The sequence below is a fragment of the Nannobrachium achirus genome, assembly GCF_963921795.1.
Source record: "Nannobrachium achirus genome assembly, chromosome: 15".
NCBI classification, from domain to species: domain Eukaryota; kingdom Metazoa; phylum Chordata; class Actinopteri; order Myctophiformes; family Myctophidae; genus Nannobrachium; species Nannobrachium achirus.
The window spans coordinates 16311875-16330039 of record NC_137822.1 but is presented as its reverse complement, the minus strand read 5'-3'; the positions used below and the strand labels follow the sequence as shown (position 1 = coordinate 16330039).

General features: G+C 42.9%; 3 protein-coding genes across 3 annotated transcripts in view; 2 read left to right on the top strand and 1 right to left on the bottom strand.

Annotated features, from left to right (window-relative positions):
* The window catches only part of ermp1 (endoplasmic reticulum metallopeptidase 1), a 55342-nt gene extending 41912 nt beyond the window's left edge, over positions 1-13430 (top strand). Inside the window, exons 13-15 of the mRNA XM_080743327.1 lie at positions 3753-3868; positions 4976-5139; positions 12685-13430. Coding sequence (XP_080599453.1) covers positions 3753-3868; positions 4976-5139; positions 12685-12861 — 457 coding nt within the window. The 3' untranslated portion in view covers positions 12862-13430. The remainder of the gene's footprint in view (positions 1-3752; positions 3869-4975; positions 5140-12684) is intronic.
* Positions 6314-7162, bottom strand: LOC308299059 (F-actin-capping protein subunit beta-like; the record flags this gene model as incomplete). The annotated part of the gene is made up of 1 exon (XM_080742784.1): positions 6314-7162. The coding sequence occupies one exon, from the start codon at positions 7160-7162 to the stop codon at positions 6314-6316; it is 849 nt and encodes a 282-aa protein (XP_080598910.1).
* LOC308299058 (signal peptide peptidase-like 2A) lies at positions 8612-9994 on the top strand (the record flags this gene model as incomplete). The annotated part of the gene is made up of 1 exon (XM_080742783.1): positions 8612-9994. The coding sequence occupies one exon, from the start codon at positions 8612-8614 to the stop codon at positions 9992-9994; it is 1383 nt and encodes a 460-aa protein (XP_080598909.1).
* Positions 13431-18165: the final 4735 nt, after the last annotated feature.

Here is an 18165-nt window from a genome sequence, read left to right as displayed (position 1 = left end):
ATGCCACTCAGTTAAACAGAATGACGGACAAGCTTCTGATTGGTGAGTTTACCTACCAGCCGAAAATCGTGGTCACGCCATCCGCTCTTAAGGTAAAACACACCCCTGCATAATTCTTCCATGCGCTTGGCGCACAATTTGATCAGCGCAAATCACATAATCAGCTGCTGATCGTTATTCATGCGTCAAACGCGATCGTCGGCAGTCGGCAACTCCTTACCACGGGCGTTAATTACCGTCTTCGTAATCGGGCCCTGAGTCATCATAGAATGGGTCCCCAAAGAAATTATTGAAGAAATTCTATATGGCCACCTAAACTGTTGGCAGTTGATGCAAGACACCAAATTACATCGTTTTTTATTTGTCAATATATTTAGTCTTAGTTTTAGTCATCATAGCGTCATTTTTATTTTGTTTTCTTCAGTGAAAAAAAAGTAGTTGTCATAGTTTTAGTTGGTGAAATCAACACTGCTTCCAGCAACTACAGGCATCTAATCTATAAACTGTAGAAATGATCGTAGCTCAAATTCATTTGGTGCAACTTCTCACTGAGGCGCTACACTGTCTCCATGCATTTGGTGTACTGTATGTGTTTACATTGCTTATTGAAAGTCTTTCTGGGTTGAGAGCATCTGCTCAATGTCTAAATTGTAAAATGTAAGTCTATTTTGCAAACATCAGCTTTAATAAAAAATCTAACATATAATTTTGCGAATGTCTGTCTGTCTGTCTGTCTGAGTGTCTGAGTGAGTGTCTGTCTGAAACAGCGTTTGTCCTCGGTGGCTGGAGCAATTGATCTGAAATCGCATCACCATTAGCATATGAACACACCTGACATAACTGTGAAGCCCTTTTTTCACTTTCACAAATCGTTTAATTGATATTAATTTATTAGTGAATTAATTTTTCCCATTGACTTATAATGGGAATCGCAAAAACTCACATTCAATATTTTTTTTCTCGCAAACCATAGGGGCTACAGTTACAAAACTCTGAGAGGAGATTTATAATGATATCAAGGATTAAATAAAAAATAACTTTGTCAGTTGGCATCATGGTGGCGCTATAACAGTCCACTTTACGTTTCGGCCTGTAACTCTTGAACCGTAGGTCGGAAAATTAAAATTATTTTTTCCCTGGATTCCGTGGGTCGAGACGCATCTCCCGATATAGGCCACGCCCATTTGCGTCAGGATAGATTTTCCGCCATTTTGAATTTTCTCCAAAACACACTTTTTGCTCCTTTTCCTACATATTTTCTTCAAATGTCACGAAAATGGGTACACATGATCTCTGAACCCATGCAATGAACATAGTCAAGGGATATTTTGATAGTCCATACCGTTCGTTCGTAACGGGCTTCCAAAGTTAGCGGGAGGGGCCCGTTTTGCAAACAATAGCCATAAATCACAAACAAAACGTCGAGTCAACACTGAATTTCTGCCACAGGTTGCGGGTGGCTTACTCAACGAATCCCCAGAAGCATTTCCAATTCCACCCGTAGAGGGCGTCACAAACGCGCAAAACGTAACCGTTTCGTTCCAAAACGCGTTTTTCAGGCGGACCGACCCTCTCAAAAAGAAACACAGACTACTCTGCGGATGGTCTCACGGTCCAAACCGCTGCACACACACACACACACACACACACACACACACACACATAGCCATTAAACGAAACGGGTATTTCTTACATTGATGCTCCTACATATTATCATGCAAGTACCAGTTAAAGTTACTTTCCATCCCTCATATACCGTGTGCACAGTGCACATCCCATAACCCACACACTGCACATCATTTCGGAGCTCATATCTTTGAACGGGTAAGGACTAGTATATATATATATATCAAACATATAATTTTCGAAATGTCTGAGTGTCTGTCTGAAACAGCGTTTCTCCTCAGTGGCTGGAGCAATTGATCTGAAATCGCATCACCATTAGCATATGAACACACCTGACATAACTGTGAAGCCCGTTTGTCACTTTCACAAATCATATGCTGTATATTAGCATTTTTATGGTGTATCTACCATACACCATGGTAGATACCATACACCATGGTAGGGGGGGGGGGGGGGGGTATCTCTATAGCCTTTAAACCAAACGGGTATTTCTTACATTGATGCTCCTACATATTATCATGCAAGCACCAGTTAAAGTTACTTTCCATCCCTCATATACTGTGTGCACAGTGCACACCCCATAACACACACACTGCACATCATTTCAGAGCTCATATCTTTGAACGGGTAAGGGCTAGTATATATAATAAAGTGAAATCTCATTTGTCAATCAAATGAATAGAAATAAATAGGCCTACGGTAAAGTATTTGCAAATTAAAGGCTCATAACATGATAATCTATACTGTAGGCCATGGCAAGAACCTTATGGTCTGTTTTACAAACCAGTATTATACTGTACTGTACATGGCTTATGAAACTATTCTCATATTTTCCCACGTTATGGGAGGAAACTGATTACAAAAAGATAAAATAAGAGAGAAGTGACCCAAGTTACAGAAGTGGTCAATTTTATCATCAACTTTTTGTTGAAATGTGTGGACCAGTAAATCATATCTCACGCTAAATATACAGTAAACTGTGCTAAATATCACTAATAGTGGTTATCTGGCTCGTAACCATGTGTGTGTGTGTGTGTGTGTGTGTGTGTGTGTGTGTGTGTGTGTGTGTGTGTGTGTGTGTGTGTGTGTGCGCGAGTGTGCACTATGCAGAAATAAGAAGATACATAGAAGAAGTCTTGCTGGTACAGTAACAATTGTCAAAAAAGTGCAGCATAATTTAAAATCTAACCCTCCGCGATGCTCCGTCCCGTCGGGGGTGAAAATCTAACCCCCTGCGATTATTGTGGCTAAAAAGGCATATTTAGCCACTTATATGAATGTACGCATGCCCCCCCCAACCATTAAAATCGCTAAAACGATAGAGAGCAGTAAATGAAAACATTTGAACACTCATCTTTTCTTTTCTCTAATTACAATCTAAAATACTAGTAAGACGCCTTCGGGCGACATGCGAGTGATGTATATTGGACCAGTTACCCATTATGGAGATCCATTTACTGTATATAGTACATCCCTTTTATGCCCATATATGGAGATCCCTGTCTGAACCAGCCACACAGATGCAGTCAGTTACAGTGCCGTAAGAATATCATCTAATTTCTCAGAAGAAATTACTCTCTGTGTTAGCTGTAGGCCAATCTGGGAACCCATTGTCAAAGAAGAAAGGGTGACACCTATCGGTCTGTCTCTCTTCCTTTGAAGAAGCGTAGCGCTCTGAGGCTGTCTCGAGTAGGCTAAACCACAGAGTTTGGGATTTTAGGAAAAGTCTTCCCAGCCTTCACCTTAGCATTAGCCCTAAAGCTTTTGTGTTGTGTTGCCCACATTTCGCTTGTAGGTAAGATAAGTGTAAGGATTAGAATTGGTTTCCCTCAACTTTTTGCTGTCTAATTTCTTTATACACTTACTAGGTACACACGGTATAAAATGTACAATACACATACCATATGACGATAGGTTACCGTTGTCCAGAGTTCTCTGCAGTCTGCAGTTCCTCAGCCGGAGATCGTAGCCAACGCAATATTATGGATAAAAACCAAGCAGGGTGGGACCTGCTTCCGGGTCTGGTTTGGAAATAATATTTACGCATCTCAGGCAGCTGTTTGTTCATAGAAGCAAATATCCTCCTGTGTCATTCATGTGCATTTGGTGCGTGTGTGTAATTGTAGGAAGAACTGGTACCTTCCTGCTCCAGAGGTGTCTCCCAGCTTTCCAGTGGAGTTCAGCCTGGTCTCAAAAGAACACACCAACTGGGGAACAGTCAAGATGACTTTCCAAGTCAAAGGTCAGTAGTGACATAGTTGATTGGTTTTCATAAATGAATGCCCTATCATGGAGGATTATTTGTCCAGACATCGGCAGAAAGTCTTTGGACATTCTCTAAGTCCAAAAAGTTTGCCTGGCTCCAGACCATAGACCCGCCCACTCTCTGAGCGGACTGCTTCTCTTGGTCTGGTGTTGTAATATGAACCTATAGGTTCTCTGGTATAAGGCAGTACCAGTCCAATGAGAGTCGGATCCTCGGAGGTGGGGGTGGATCTAACGAGACAAGCGAATCAACGCTTTGAACCAGTTTGAGGAAGTGTAGCGGTTTACAGACTCAGCGCTGCTGCTTACAGCCAGCCACTGCCAGTGCACTGCGGGCTCGGAGGAGGAGGAGAGGAGACACCGCATCCAGTCTGAGCCCTATGTTAATTCGCGCTGTTAACACTCGGGCCGTTATTTTAATCCTCGATATGTTAATAGTCCTCCGTCTGAAACGGCTGATGTGAATGGTGTTTGATCGATACGCACTCATTCTCGCATGTATGCACGTTATGTGCGGGTGTGCAGCTCAAGCAAGCATGCACAGGCAGGTCTGTGTACCGTGTGATAGTTTGTTTTTGTATTTAATCTAAAGAACAACAGTACAGTAGGCTAATATGTACACAATCAATCACCTGATATCTGCTGTGCAGACTCACACGCAGCCAGAAACAGGCTTGCGAGGGTCTGTCAGTCAAACACAACCCCTCCCACCAATCCCCTCCCCTCTGAAATCGCTTACAATGGGGACAATGTCAGACTCAAGCTCCAGCGCTGAGTCTGAAATCAGGCTACCAAAAAGTGTCAATACTTTCTTATAGCATGCTAGTGCTCTCGGCTAAGACATAAAAAAGGCATACAAGTCAAGTTAACTGCAAAAAAAAAACAGAGTTGAACAGACATGGATGATTGATATGTCACATGTGACGTGAATGTAGTCAGAAAAACAGAATTTCCATAACCGCAGTCACATTAGATAAATGTACTATACATTAATCCATCCCATTTGTCTTTATGTCTAGATAATTCTGTTAAACTGCTTGCATACGTGTCTGTGTGTGTGCATTCTCTATCATTTCTCATATAGGCCCTAGCCACATGTCCCTGTATTTGATGCCTCACCGTGGAGCTAGTCTCTCTACCTGGTCATTTGGGGATGGGACCCCCCAGTTTGACCTGAATGGGGAATATTTCATCTTCTACTCACACGGACTAGATGCCCCTATATGGACCTTCTGGTTTGAAATACAGGTATGGATTAACCCTAACCTAGATACTTCTGTTTCACCTCCCTACTCTTTTATTTTCCAACAATATTTCATATCCCTTTGTTTATTTTTTGAGCGGTGGTAAACCGCTCCATAGAGTGGCTGTGTGTGTGTCTGTAGCCACTCTTCCTCAGCGTTTTGCCATAACAATTTGTTTTCCTCAGCGTTTTGCCATAGCAATATGTGTGTACGTATATTACATCACCAATTACATCCTAGACTTATATCCTAGTCTTTTTCCTCAGCGTTTTGCCATAGCAATGTGTTTTCCTCAGCGTTTTGCCATAGCAATGTGTGTGTGTGTGTGTGTGTGTGTGTGTGTGTGTGTGTGTGTGTGTGTGTGTGTGTGTGTGTGTGTGTGTGTGTAGGTGTGTGTGTGTGTGTGTGTGTGTGTGTGTGTGTGTGTGTGTGTGTGTGTATTACATCACCAATTACCAATTGAAGACGTTATGCAAGCACGACCACCGCTCACTTCACATTGGGTGTGATTTAAAAAAAATTATATCGAGTTATTTTGGCTAACTTCAAATTAGTTGAGACTTGGAGCGATGGCTGTGTGTGTAATGTAATGTATGTATGTATATATATATGTACTACTGTACGTATGTATGTATGTCACTATTTGTAATTACTCATCATCAAATCACAAATCACAAGGCCATGAAACGTCAATATGACATACAGTATCTAACTCAATATCATATTATAGGGAAAATCTGTGGTGATGGTCAAGGTCATTGGTGAGCCGCGCAGCTCAACTATGAGCATGTTCTACACACAGTGACGCAATAAAAACACAGTTGGTTTTTGAGAGAAACTCTTATTTTCTCTGTCACTCACAGATAGCATTTCACCAGGTTAGCATTCACCAGCATTAGTTTTACTGAGGTTAAGGTTAGGTTTAGGTGTATCTTCGTCCCCCCCCGACTTTTGGCACCTCCGCACAGCCAATGACAAGCTTCCGCTGCCTTAAACCAGTTGCCTTTTTGATACACTCGGACTGAAAGACCTGCAAAAAACACTGTCCCATCTCGGGAGACCATGAGTGCAGCACTGAAACAGGCATGGAGGGAGAGACTTGAAGAAACAGTGAAAAGATGACAAAGACTGGAAAGAATGAGAGAAGAGAGAGAGACAGAAAGGGAACAATTGCATTTCTATCTTTGCTGTTTGCGTTCGAGTGCCTCCATCAGGTCGTTCCTCAGAGTCTTTTGCTTCGACTTGTCGCCCAGAGTCTGAACACTCCTCGACTTGTCGCCCAGAGTCTGAACACTCCTTAGTCCATTGACAATGTCCCTGGTTTTCCCAAAGTAGATTTCATTGAGAGTGGAGCGAATCTTGTTCTCCATATCTTCCACAAGGCGGCCAATGTTGGCAATGTGTGGGGAAGACTCTCCCACTGTCTCATCTTTTTCCATCTGTCTTGTAAGGCTGCCACCCAAGTTCATGGTCCCGGAGCCACTCTTGGTTGTCTGGAGCCACAGCATCACGGTGGAGGTGAGTTTGTAGTGAGCCGTTCGTCCACTGGACTTTTCCTTCACCTCCACCACATGGATGGAGTCCCAGCAGCCTTTGATCTTCTTGGATCCGTCCCCTGCCTTTTTAATGAGGATGGCCCCGGCGAAGCCATGATCCAAGTCCCAGAGGTACACAGAGGATACACCGCCCTCAAAGTACAGCACTCTGTACTGGTCAAAGGCATTGTTGGCTTCCACCTCAAGCTTCCTCAGGCGGGCTGAGGGCATTGCGGCATCATCGATGGGGGGTTCATACTTATTACTCCAAGGGGACCTGTAGGAGTCGCCATCTCGGTTGTAATCGCAGAGCAGGTAGTCTCTCCCCACCACCTTGTCCTGGGCAATCTTCAAGGGCTGGTCCACAGACGAGAGGAGGTCCTCGCACAAAGTGGGCACCAGATCGATGAGGTCACTAAGGTTCTTCTCAATCTGCTGGGGAGGCAGACGCCTCATCAAATCCAGGGCGCAGTCTAGCATCTGGTCATTCATGTCTGCAGCGTCCTGCGGCGAGCTCAGTGGGGCACTAGAATTTCATTGGTGGCTTTATATCGTTGGCTTGTGTTGTTCTTGTACGGGTCAGCCCCTCTCTGGACTATTGTTATTACTTGTGCCAGCAGAGTGCGCAAGTACTGCGTTCGGTATATCTGAGCGTCCCGTGTCTTGTGTGTCTTGTTATGTCTGTGTTTACGTCATCCAATGGGAAAACCCTTGAAAAACACAGGGTGACGTGACCAACAACATGTGTGACCTGATACTAGAAAGATGCAATTGGAAATTGCAATTGTGGTTGCCGTGACTATATTCTGCAGCAAGCTAACTGTCATGTGAAGCCAGACCAATCCTCCAGCTAGCACCACTCCCCCATTGCATTCTAATTGCAACTCTAAAAATCAAACCTCGGTTCGAAGTGAAGCGGTGAACTTTTATTCTATGTGTTCTAGAGCTATGAAATCTGTGTTCTAGATCTATACATTCTGTGTTCTAGATCTATACATTCTACTTTCTATGTGCTTTAGTTCTATATTTTTATGAATTCTGAATTCTGAAGGATTTTATCTGGAGGGCCAAATTGTCATGTGAAGCTTGACCAATACTCAAGTCTGGACGCACGATACACACAAAGCCACTCCTTGGAAGTGGCTTTCACCGCTTCAATAAATCTGGTTTCCATCAATTTCCAATGGCAGCCGAAAGGGTTATCTAGAATAAAGTTTCCCCAGAACTATAGTGTGGGCAACCACACTAAATAAATACGAGGCGCAAGTTGGCACCTTGGCAGAGTGCCAACTTGCCCACCCACATGCAGCACCGATCTCAGTATGCTCTGCTGGTGCACAAGTAGGCCATATACAGTATGGCCACGAGTGCACAAGGCACAAGTTGGCACCTCGACAGAGTGCAGTCTAGTTGTTTTTGTCTCCCCCACTGGAGAATGGATAGATGTCCCTCACAGAACCCACCACTGTCAGCCAACTCTAATGACGGCATTTGAATAGCTGACTTCTTGTGGCCACTGGTGACGTTAATCATCTTTGGCGTCAGTCATCTATGACATATATACCGGTATGACATATCCACAGTATGACATATCTATGACATACTGTATCTACAGTATGACATACTGTATCTATGACGTATTTTGTCATCACAACTATGTCCTTTAAGTTGAAACAAGGAACATTGAAGAAGGTATATGAGTTAATGCAGTGAATCAAGGAGGACTACTAAGATATTTATGCCTTGTCTTACAATATGGCAAAAATACTTTGGATCGTTGTTTTATCGGTAATCTTCTTGTCATCGCTGATAAACTGCCAACTGGGAATATTGCACATTTCCAATGATGTCTCTAGTAAGGAATACTGCATTGTGTACAATTCTGCATGGAGCCCCCTGCCAGAAACTCTTGAGAGTGCTTCACAGAATCCACTGATGAACATGATGTCCACTCTGCTGTGTGGTACCCCTGTGGTCAGTCCAGAGACGGCAAGAGACAGGGCCTTAGTGGTGAGAATAGGCTTCTGTCCATTCATTCAGAAGGGTCAATTTGCCCAAGACCTTGGGGCATCGGCTCTGCTCATTGCTAGCACAGACACGTTGACCACTCCATACGCTCCGAAGTCAGCGTATGAGAAGATCCGTATTCCTGTGGTTCTCATGTGGTACAGAGACATGCTCGATGCAGAGCGGGTGTTTGGTACGCAAATGCAAGCGAAACTATATGCACCACAGCCTTCTCGATTTGACTCTAGTATTCTCCTGCTACTGATTGCCGTTGTCACGGTGGTCTCGGGTGGTTACTGGTCTGGGGTGTGTGAGAGAGATCTGTTGAGCATCCGTGCGTCCGGCAGAGGAGGGGGCGGAAACAAAGAAGACGACAGCGGTCTGTTCCTGCACTCGCCGCTCACAGTGACCATCTTTGTGGCCACAATGTGCGGTACGCTTGTCCTTACGTACTTCTTCTACAATGTCCTTGTGTACTTCTATATTGCCATATTCTGCGTGGGCTCTGCTCACGCACTGTATTGCTGTATGGATGCTGTGATGGACAAGATGGGCTGTGGCCCTATGCGGTTCTCCAACCGGAAGTGTACCTTCTCTGTGCGGTCGCTCATATTGGCCACAGCATGCATCAGCACAGCAGTGGTCTGGGGAGTCTACAGGCATGAGGAACAGTGGATCTGGGTCTTGCAGGATTTCCTCGCCATCGCCTTCTGTTTGTACTTCATGAAGACCATCTCCCTGTCCAGCTTCAAGATCTGTGTCATTCTGCTCAGCCTCCTGCTGGTATATGACGTATTTTTCGTCTTCATCACTCCGTACTTCACTGAGAATGGCTTGAGCATAATGGCGCAGGTTGCCTTGGGCCCGGGTGCATCACTAAATAGGAGGGACAATGATGTGGTGTGGGTCCATGCTGCTGAACCCCGGGCACCCTCCGAGAAACTGCCTCTATTGATGCTAGTCCCACGATTCTCAGCAAGGGCTCAGAACCTGTGCGGGATGACGCAGTTCTCCATGCTGGGCTATGGAGACATCTTGGTACCAGGCTTGCTGGTGGCCTACTGCAGCAGGTTTGATGTGTGGACCAACAACTCCAGGAAGATCTATTTCGTCTCCTGCAGTATCGCCTACTTCCTGGGGATGGTGGTGACCTTTGCTGTGATGCAGTTGACAGGAATGGGCCAGCCGGCCCTGCTCTACTTAGTGCCCTTCACCTTGATGGCCTCTGCCCTGGTAGCATGGCGCCGGGGCGAGATGAAGCAGTTCTGGGCAGGAACCATTTATGAGGGTCGAATTGACCAAACCACCATTTTATGAGAAACATGCAGAGTTTGGCTGATCAGCAAGGAACCATCGGCTGTCTAGAATAGATCAGGGGTTCCCAAACCTTTTCAGCAAAGATACATTTGGTGTCACGCCGGGACGCAAACATACAAATATACATTGTGAATGAATCACTGCAAAGCTACAAATGCTGACAAGCCTCTGGATCTGCTATTTTCTTTTTTTTTTCCCCCAAAATGATTTTCAAGAATGTTAGATTTGTTTCTGAAATAAATGTGATTTGTATTTTTTATTTTTGTATGAGAAGTCCATAAGAATATTGATACAACAGCAAAGCAAAGTAATCAGTTTGCAAGAACATAATTATGAGAATATGGACTCCAACATGCAAAAAGATTGAAAAAGATAAGATTAGAGATACAACACAAAAACAAGTAGGCCTATCCAGATTTAAAACGGCAAAGAGAATTGGAAGCACTGAAAAAGGACACGGGAAACGATTCCTACTGGCACTCAATAAGCGTTCGCATTTAACTTCTGGGTACGATGATGTCACGCGCATACCTTCTATTAAATAAAATTATAATAATATCATAAATAGCACCTCTCACTTCACACTAGATGTGATTTTTTTTCTCTCATTCACCCGCAGTTTGATATGCATTAGACCACAGAGCTCATTTTGGCCCTCAGGGTCACATACTGTACATCTTGGGTTTTCAAAGTGGGTGACGGGGCACCCTGGGGTGCCGCGAGATCATTTGATAATATTTGGAATTTATTTGGACACTTGCAAACATATTTAGTATCATTTTAAACTTGAAGTACAAAGTTATTTTCAGTCAGTTCTAACCAAAATGGCTATTATCTCAACGTTTTCCTCGCAATATAATCACTAAAATATCGTCACTGTCGGGCAGAAACCTTGTATCTCCCAAGTTTCAAACGTGTACGTCTTTTGGTAAAGCAAAGCCCTGCTTCATCATACAAGACTGTCGCACAAAACTAGTGAACTAGTTTAGTACATAAAACGAACGGTTTTGGACATACAAGGTTTCCACCCGACAACGACGATATGCTATAAATATAAGGTGCTGGGAGTGAAAATTATAATGTAGGGGTGCCTCGGATTAAAGAAATATTTATGGGGTGGCCTGGGACAAAAAGGTTTGGGAACCCCTGCTGTACATCACCATGTACATACAGTAAAAATGTGTATAGAGTAGTTGTACTTCCACGCTAAAAGCTCATTTGCATAAATGCATTATAGTGGCTCTGATAACTTCTCTTAGCCCAAGCAAATAGGGCACAAAACCAATGTGCGCCCTGCCATCGCATCACAGTCCCAGTGAATCTGGGTCTTTGTCTGCATTTTCATTCCAGGGATGTCTGGTCATCATGTGAAATGGGGCCTTGGGTCTTGGCGCCTCAGTGGTTGATCCCTACAGCAGATTACTAGTCTGAGAAAGATTATAACGTCAGAATGTATCTCCATATTTAATCTTACAGTGTGTTTTAATGGGCGGTGCCGACTTCTCCTACATCTGGCTTTGTGTGTAAATGTCACTATGTCCATCCGTATGTGCCGCAAAGGTTTGCATTGGCCAAACTCCATGGGACATAAACACATAATAAATACTGTATAAGCATTGTATTTGTGAACGGTGCTAACCACTCCAATAGGTTGAATGTCGTATGTTTGATGTATGTTTTCCAAGGGTTTTCCAATGGGGTCATAACTACACATACCGTACGTACACGCAAAGCTGGGTCATGACCTGCTGATGGTGACATCAGCAGCAGCAGCACCGCTCACTCCACACGGGTGTGATTCTTTTATATAAATTAATTCCCTATTTTATACTTCAAGTACTTTGTACTGTATGACATGCAAATGTAGCCAAATGTAGCCAATCTGCAAGCGTGTAGAACTGCAATTTATGATATTTTTGAAGCGGTGAAAGCCGCTTCCAAGGGGTGGCTTTGTGTGTCCTGTGCGTTCAGAATTGAGGATTGGTCTAGCTTCACATGACAATTTGGCCCTCCAGATATAATCATTAATTCATTCAGAATTCATAAAAATATAGAACTAAGGCACATAGAAAGTATAGATCTAGAACACAGAACGTATAGATCTAGACCACAGATTTCATAGCTCTAGAACACATAGAATAACAATTCACCGCTTCACTTCGAACCAAGGTTTGATTTTTGACAAATCATTTGATTTAATTTGAAATTGGGGCGCCAGGTTTAAAGTCATTAAGTCTGTCTGGGTTAGGGTTAGGGTCATTCCTTCCCCATTGCCACCAGTCTTGTCAGCACCGATAAAAAAAAAAAGAAATGTGTACAAGTCTTTGAATATATTGACCCCGATTCTATAAATGTCTTCTAAATCAGTGGTTTAAATAACCACTTTTTTTTTCAAACTTTTTCATGTCAAAGACCACCAAAACTACCTGTATTTGGTCACAGACCCCATCTCATAATATGTTGTTCCAGGGACCCCCAAAAGCACAAATTTGTGTTACAAAAGTTTGCTTTGAAAAATATATATTTGTCAAAAAGAAGAAAAGAAAACGTATCAGATCTACAAGCTTGCATCACGGCATTCAGTGCCGTGCTGTGAGCTTCTATATCTGATAATTTTCAATAACTAACGTATATAACATAATTCCAGGGTTTTAATGTTAATGAAGAGTACTTCTGTCTCCTTCTTCCAGCCTCCCAGAGAGTCAGACCCATCGGGTCCAGAGGGGATGATCTCCGTGGCCATCTCGTCTCACTACTTCTTCGGGGAGGACCAGAGGACTGCTCAGCTGGCGGAGATCCTGCACAGGTTCCCCACGTGGGCCTTTCCTTCTTCCTGGGTCAGTACCTATGACATGTACCGATACTGAGGAAGCAACCAATCGCAGAGGCTGATACTGAGGAGAAGAAAAATGGCTGCAAAAAGTGGCCCCGAAACACAGAGGAAGAGATGTCAAGGAATGATACTGAGGATTTGGCTGATGGGCCTGCTGCCTCTTCACTCCGACACACACACACACACACACACACACACACACACACACACACACACACACACACACACACACACACACACACACACACACACACACACACACACAGAGCGATACACACACACATTCAGGTTCCTCCCAGTCAGCCTGAGAGACCACCATCACTGTGTCAATAGGCTTAGTGGCTAACCAAGCAGGAAGACACGCCGAGACGCGCCAGAAGCAAGCTTAACTGCAGTGCGTAGATCTGACAGACAGACTGACCAACTAACTTAGCGACCACGGACCAGTCAATGCACCGGCAACTACAAGCCCTGTGGTCACTCATAGTTTGATGATAAGTGGGCGTGGGAAGATCTTTTTTTTTTACACTCTGTCTGTGCTCTCACTCTGTCTCTCTTGCTCTCTATCTCCCTCTCTCTTTATTCACGTTATCCCATTTAGAACGGGTACACATTATTGTGTATCATTATTTTATGCTTTAACTATTGAAAAATAGCAGATCTACAAGCTTGCAGCGCGGCACTCGGTGCCGCGCTGTGAGCTTGTATATCTGCTATTTTTCACTGGTTAAAGCATTCAATAATTCTAGGCCTAAATGGGATAATTTACTAATCCCCATTCGCTCTCTTTCTCCCACTTTTCTCTTGCCAACTTGTTTTATTAATTATCTCTCTCTGTATGGATGGCCTTGCATGTCTACGTCCCTTCCTCTCTATAAAGAGTCACTGGGGTAGGAGCTGTCGCCAGAATGGCTGTGTCGCTATGTTCTACTGAAAGACATGCCATAGACTAGATCATCGAGATTCAAGAGATTTATCTGTCACACTCACACACACTCTCAAGTATGTGCCTGTGTGAGATGTCGGCGTGACCTGCTCCACCAGACTGTGCTAACAATATAATAACCGAAAATACTACCATAATCTGCACTGCAGATTAGGTGGTATACTGTTGGGATTATGTTGGGTTATTGCAACCAAATGCTTCAGTGAATCCATGCCTCTCAGGGATGAGGAGACTGTTTTTTCCTTGTCTTTCTTACCCGAGTTTAGCAGGATACCTTAACATTTAGAATTCTAGTCCTAATTTTCAAACTGCACATTTTGATTTGGGGTGGTGGGGGTGCTTATGCATCTTAGAGTATAGCAAGTGGTACCCATGGATTTCAATGAGAGACTAACGGTTAACTGAGGACAACATTGTAACTTATCCATCTATAATCATATCACGTAATCTAATTAATGTGACATTATTGTAAGGTGATACGCCTCAACAAATCATGGTATTGTTTTAAACGGATCAGTCCGCCACAAAATCTCGTGTTACGTGAACGTCTTTAACAGACATATTTTGAAATCTCATAACAAATGATCGCCTGTCAGGAGACCTACAGGAGATGTTCGAATAATGAGCTATCTGGGATTGGAAATGTATTCTCTAGCTTGCTGAGGCCAGGAGTCAGATGGCAAAGTGGATTCGAGTGCTTGAACGAAAGTAAAATGCCCTGTGATTAAATAATTGCAAGGATGTCATTTTAGCCACATCCAACCTTAGCACAGGCGTAATGGTTTCATTGTTTGAACTAATATGTAACTTGCTCTCACATAAACTGTGTCAAGTAAGTTCATTCATCGAGACATCTTAGATACAACCCCACAATGTTTATAGGCCCACTGTATTTCAATCCAATCCAAATATTTTATGCAAATTATCTTATGTAGTACACTTCCAGAAAAGCTAAACAGAAACAGAAATGTGTAACATTTACTCTATATCATGATTGCTCCATTAAGACATTTTGATTGCATTTTTTGTGAAAACAGTGACATTTCTGTTTTCATCTTACCCAAAAGTAAAATATCTATTTATTCACTTATGCCAAACATTTTTAACATTCAAAAGACGATTGAAAAAGAAAATAAATCTTAAACTTTTCTTGAAATTTGGATGGGAACATAACACAAATAGAAATAGGCTATACATTCCCTGTTCGTGTTTATATGCTAAAAGCTGTCTCCGACAACACCACTGAAGAACTGAAATATTCGTCTTGGCTATGGCAGGCAAAAAGATTGGTCAAGTTCAAACAATCACACTAAATTATCTAGATAAGAATCACTGGAAATCTTTCAAGAAGCACTGGAAACATTATTAAATTGCAAAAAATCTGAAGTAAGCAAACATGGTCAATACTGTATATACTGGGGCGCACGGTGGCGCTAGTACTCACAGCTAGAAGGTCCTGGGTCCGATTCCCGCACAGGGACACTGTGGGCACTTGGGGGCGTGTTCTCTCCTCCGCATCGCCTGTGCCCATACCCTAGGTGGGGTTGGCGAAAGGGCCTTTCTTTGTGGAGTTTGCATGTTCTCCCCGTGTCTCCTAGGGTAGGCACCCTCACAAAAACATGCAGTAATCCTGGTCTCCATACTGCCTCCCCCTGGCCAGCCTGATGGAGGGAAATAACGTGTTCCTTCCACACGCTACGTCCAAGGGGAAACTCCCCCTGTCAGGTGAAAAGAAGCGGCTATTGCAGAAAAGAATAATCGTTTTGAATGTGTGTGTGTGTGTGTGTATATATATACACACACACACACACACACACACACACACACACACACACACACACACACACACACACACACACATTATGTATGTATATACTGTGTACATACACATGTATATGTGTGTGGGGGGTGTGTATACAGTATATATATATATTAGATTATCGGATTGTGGCAAAACTAATCCTGCTGTACTCTTACATTTCTCAGTGGTGCCTAGCCAGCTTTACAACTTAAGTAGGACTCTCATTCTTAATTTATAAGCCCATTGGTTTGAACTCTTATTTAACAATTCTTGTAATCTTTTACTTTCAAAGTAAGACAAACTGCACTATCTAGGGCTATAATATAAAAGACACAAGGCAGTGTATTATAAGACATTTTAAATAGCGTACAACGGCAACCCCATAGATCACCCCTACCCATAGTTATATCCACTTTCTATACAGGCAGAAACCTAGTATGTCCAAAACAGTTAGTTTTAAGGAAATGGAAAAAAAGAACCTGTGTTTCGATGTAATTATTATTTAGTCCAGGGGTTTTCAAAGTGGGTGACGGGGCACCCTGGGGTGCCGCGACAGCTGTCCAGGGGTGCCGCGAGATAACTTGATAATATTTGGAATTTATTTGAACACTTAAAATATATTTAGTATCATTTTAAACTTGAAGTACAAACGTATTTTCAGTCAGTTCTAACCAAAATGGCTATTATCTCAATGTTTTCCTGGTAACATAATCACTAAAATATCACCAGTAAGACTCCCTAATTGGGAGATAAGCGACCGTTGGTCGCTTATCTCCACAAATAGGCCAAAAGTTTGTTTTACCAATTATCAAGACATGGTTACTCATTGAAGTTGAATCTCCATATATGAAGATAACCTACGCATCACACTAAGTCTGACCTCACCAGCCCATATTTGGGCATGAGCAACTTATGTCTCCATATATGGAGATATGATGACATCACACAGTCCTCAGCCGATGATGTGGCGTGATGTCATGCAATACACAAACGAGCCCTACAGTATAAAGGGGCAATTCTTGCCAGGAAAGAAGCATTTCTTCGACTCAGACCTTATCGCCAGGGTTGGCTTATAGCAGCTGTCGGTAGATAATGCCGGTCTTATATACTCATTGAAGTTGAATCTCCATATATGGAGATAACCTACGCATCACACTAAGTCTGACCTCACCAGCCCATATTTGGGCATGAGCAACTTATGTCTCCATATATGGAGATATGATGACATCACCCAGTCCTCAGCCGATGATGTGGCGTGATGTCATACAATACACAAACGAGCCCTACAGTATAAAGGGGCAATTCTTGCCAGGAAAGAAGCATTTCTTCGACTCAGACCTTATCGCCAGGGTTGGCTTATAGCAGCTGTCGGTAGATAATGCCGGTCTTATATAAGGGTCATTTGTGTACGGTGTGATGTCATACTGATGTCAGCAGTGTGATGTCATACTGATGCGGAGATATGAGCAGGGCAAAGGTGTGACGTGTGACCGACCGACCGACCGACCGACGGACGGCCGGTGGAGGTTTTGATACTAAACTGCGACCTTACGGTCGCAATCACTGTCGGGCAGAAACCTCATATCTCCAAGTTTCAAATGTGTACGTCTTTTGGTAAAGCAAAGCCCTGCTTCATCATACAAGATTGTCGCACAAAACTAGTGAAAACAGACGATCTACAAGCACATTGTTTGCTTGTAGATCTCGAGGTGTTGTGTGCTTGTAGATCTGCTGTTTTCACTAGTTTAGTACATTTTATAGATGATAAATACAAAACGAACGGTTTTGGACATACAAGGTTTCCACCCGACAACGACGATATGCTATAAATATAAGGTGCTGGGAGTGAACATTATAATGTAGGGGTGCCTCGGATTAAAACAAATATTTATGGGTGCCCTGAGACAAAAAAGTTTGGGAACCCCTGATTTAGTCACACGCTCTTGTTAATACTCTTCATTGGTAAAATAACCACTTAAACCTCATTTACACCTCTTTGCCAAAAATAGCTGCTCTGCAAGCTTGCAACGCTATTATCTTTACTTTGCGTGACATTATCATATGACAGAATCTAAAATATGATACTTATTTATGGGAGAATCATAAAAAGATAAAATATGGAGATACAAGGTTTCTGCACAGTGACAAAGTTGGGTATTTGGCACGGTACACTGCATGTGTTCTTGTCGAGGTAGATTTGAATTTTGTGGTGGTTTGGCTCTACCATATTAACTATGGCTAATTGTCACTTGTGTGTAAGTCACACTGTTTTCACAAGATATATATGGAGAGAAACTGTGTATTTCAGTTCTTCGCCAAAACATCTGACTATTGCCATTTCAAGACAGTTTCTTAAGGTGAATGTACTGTATGCCACCTAACATAACAGACATTTCAGTGTCAGGCTGTTAGACTTCAAAGCAGTCCTCTGGATGTGGGGAAGGTTTTGTTTGTGGGCAGCCTAATACTCAAACAATGGTTGTTTTGTTTCAGATGTCATCGTTCACATCACATTTTGGTTGCAGGCTAGCTCCCTCTGCTGCTAACAAATCTTTTTTTTTTCTTTTTTTTCGTTTGTTTTTGAGCTAGCT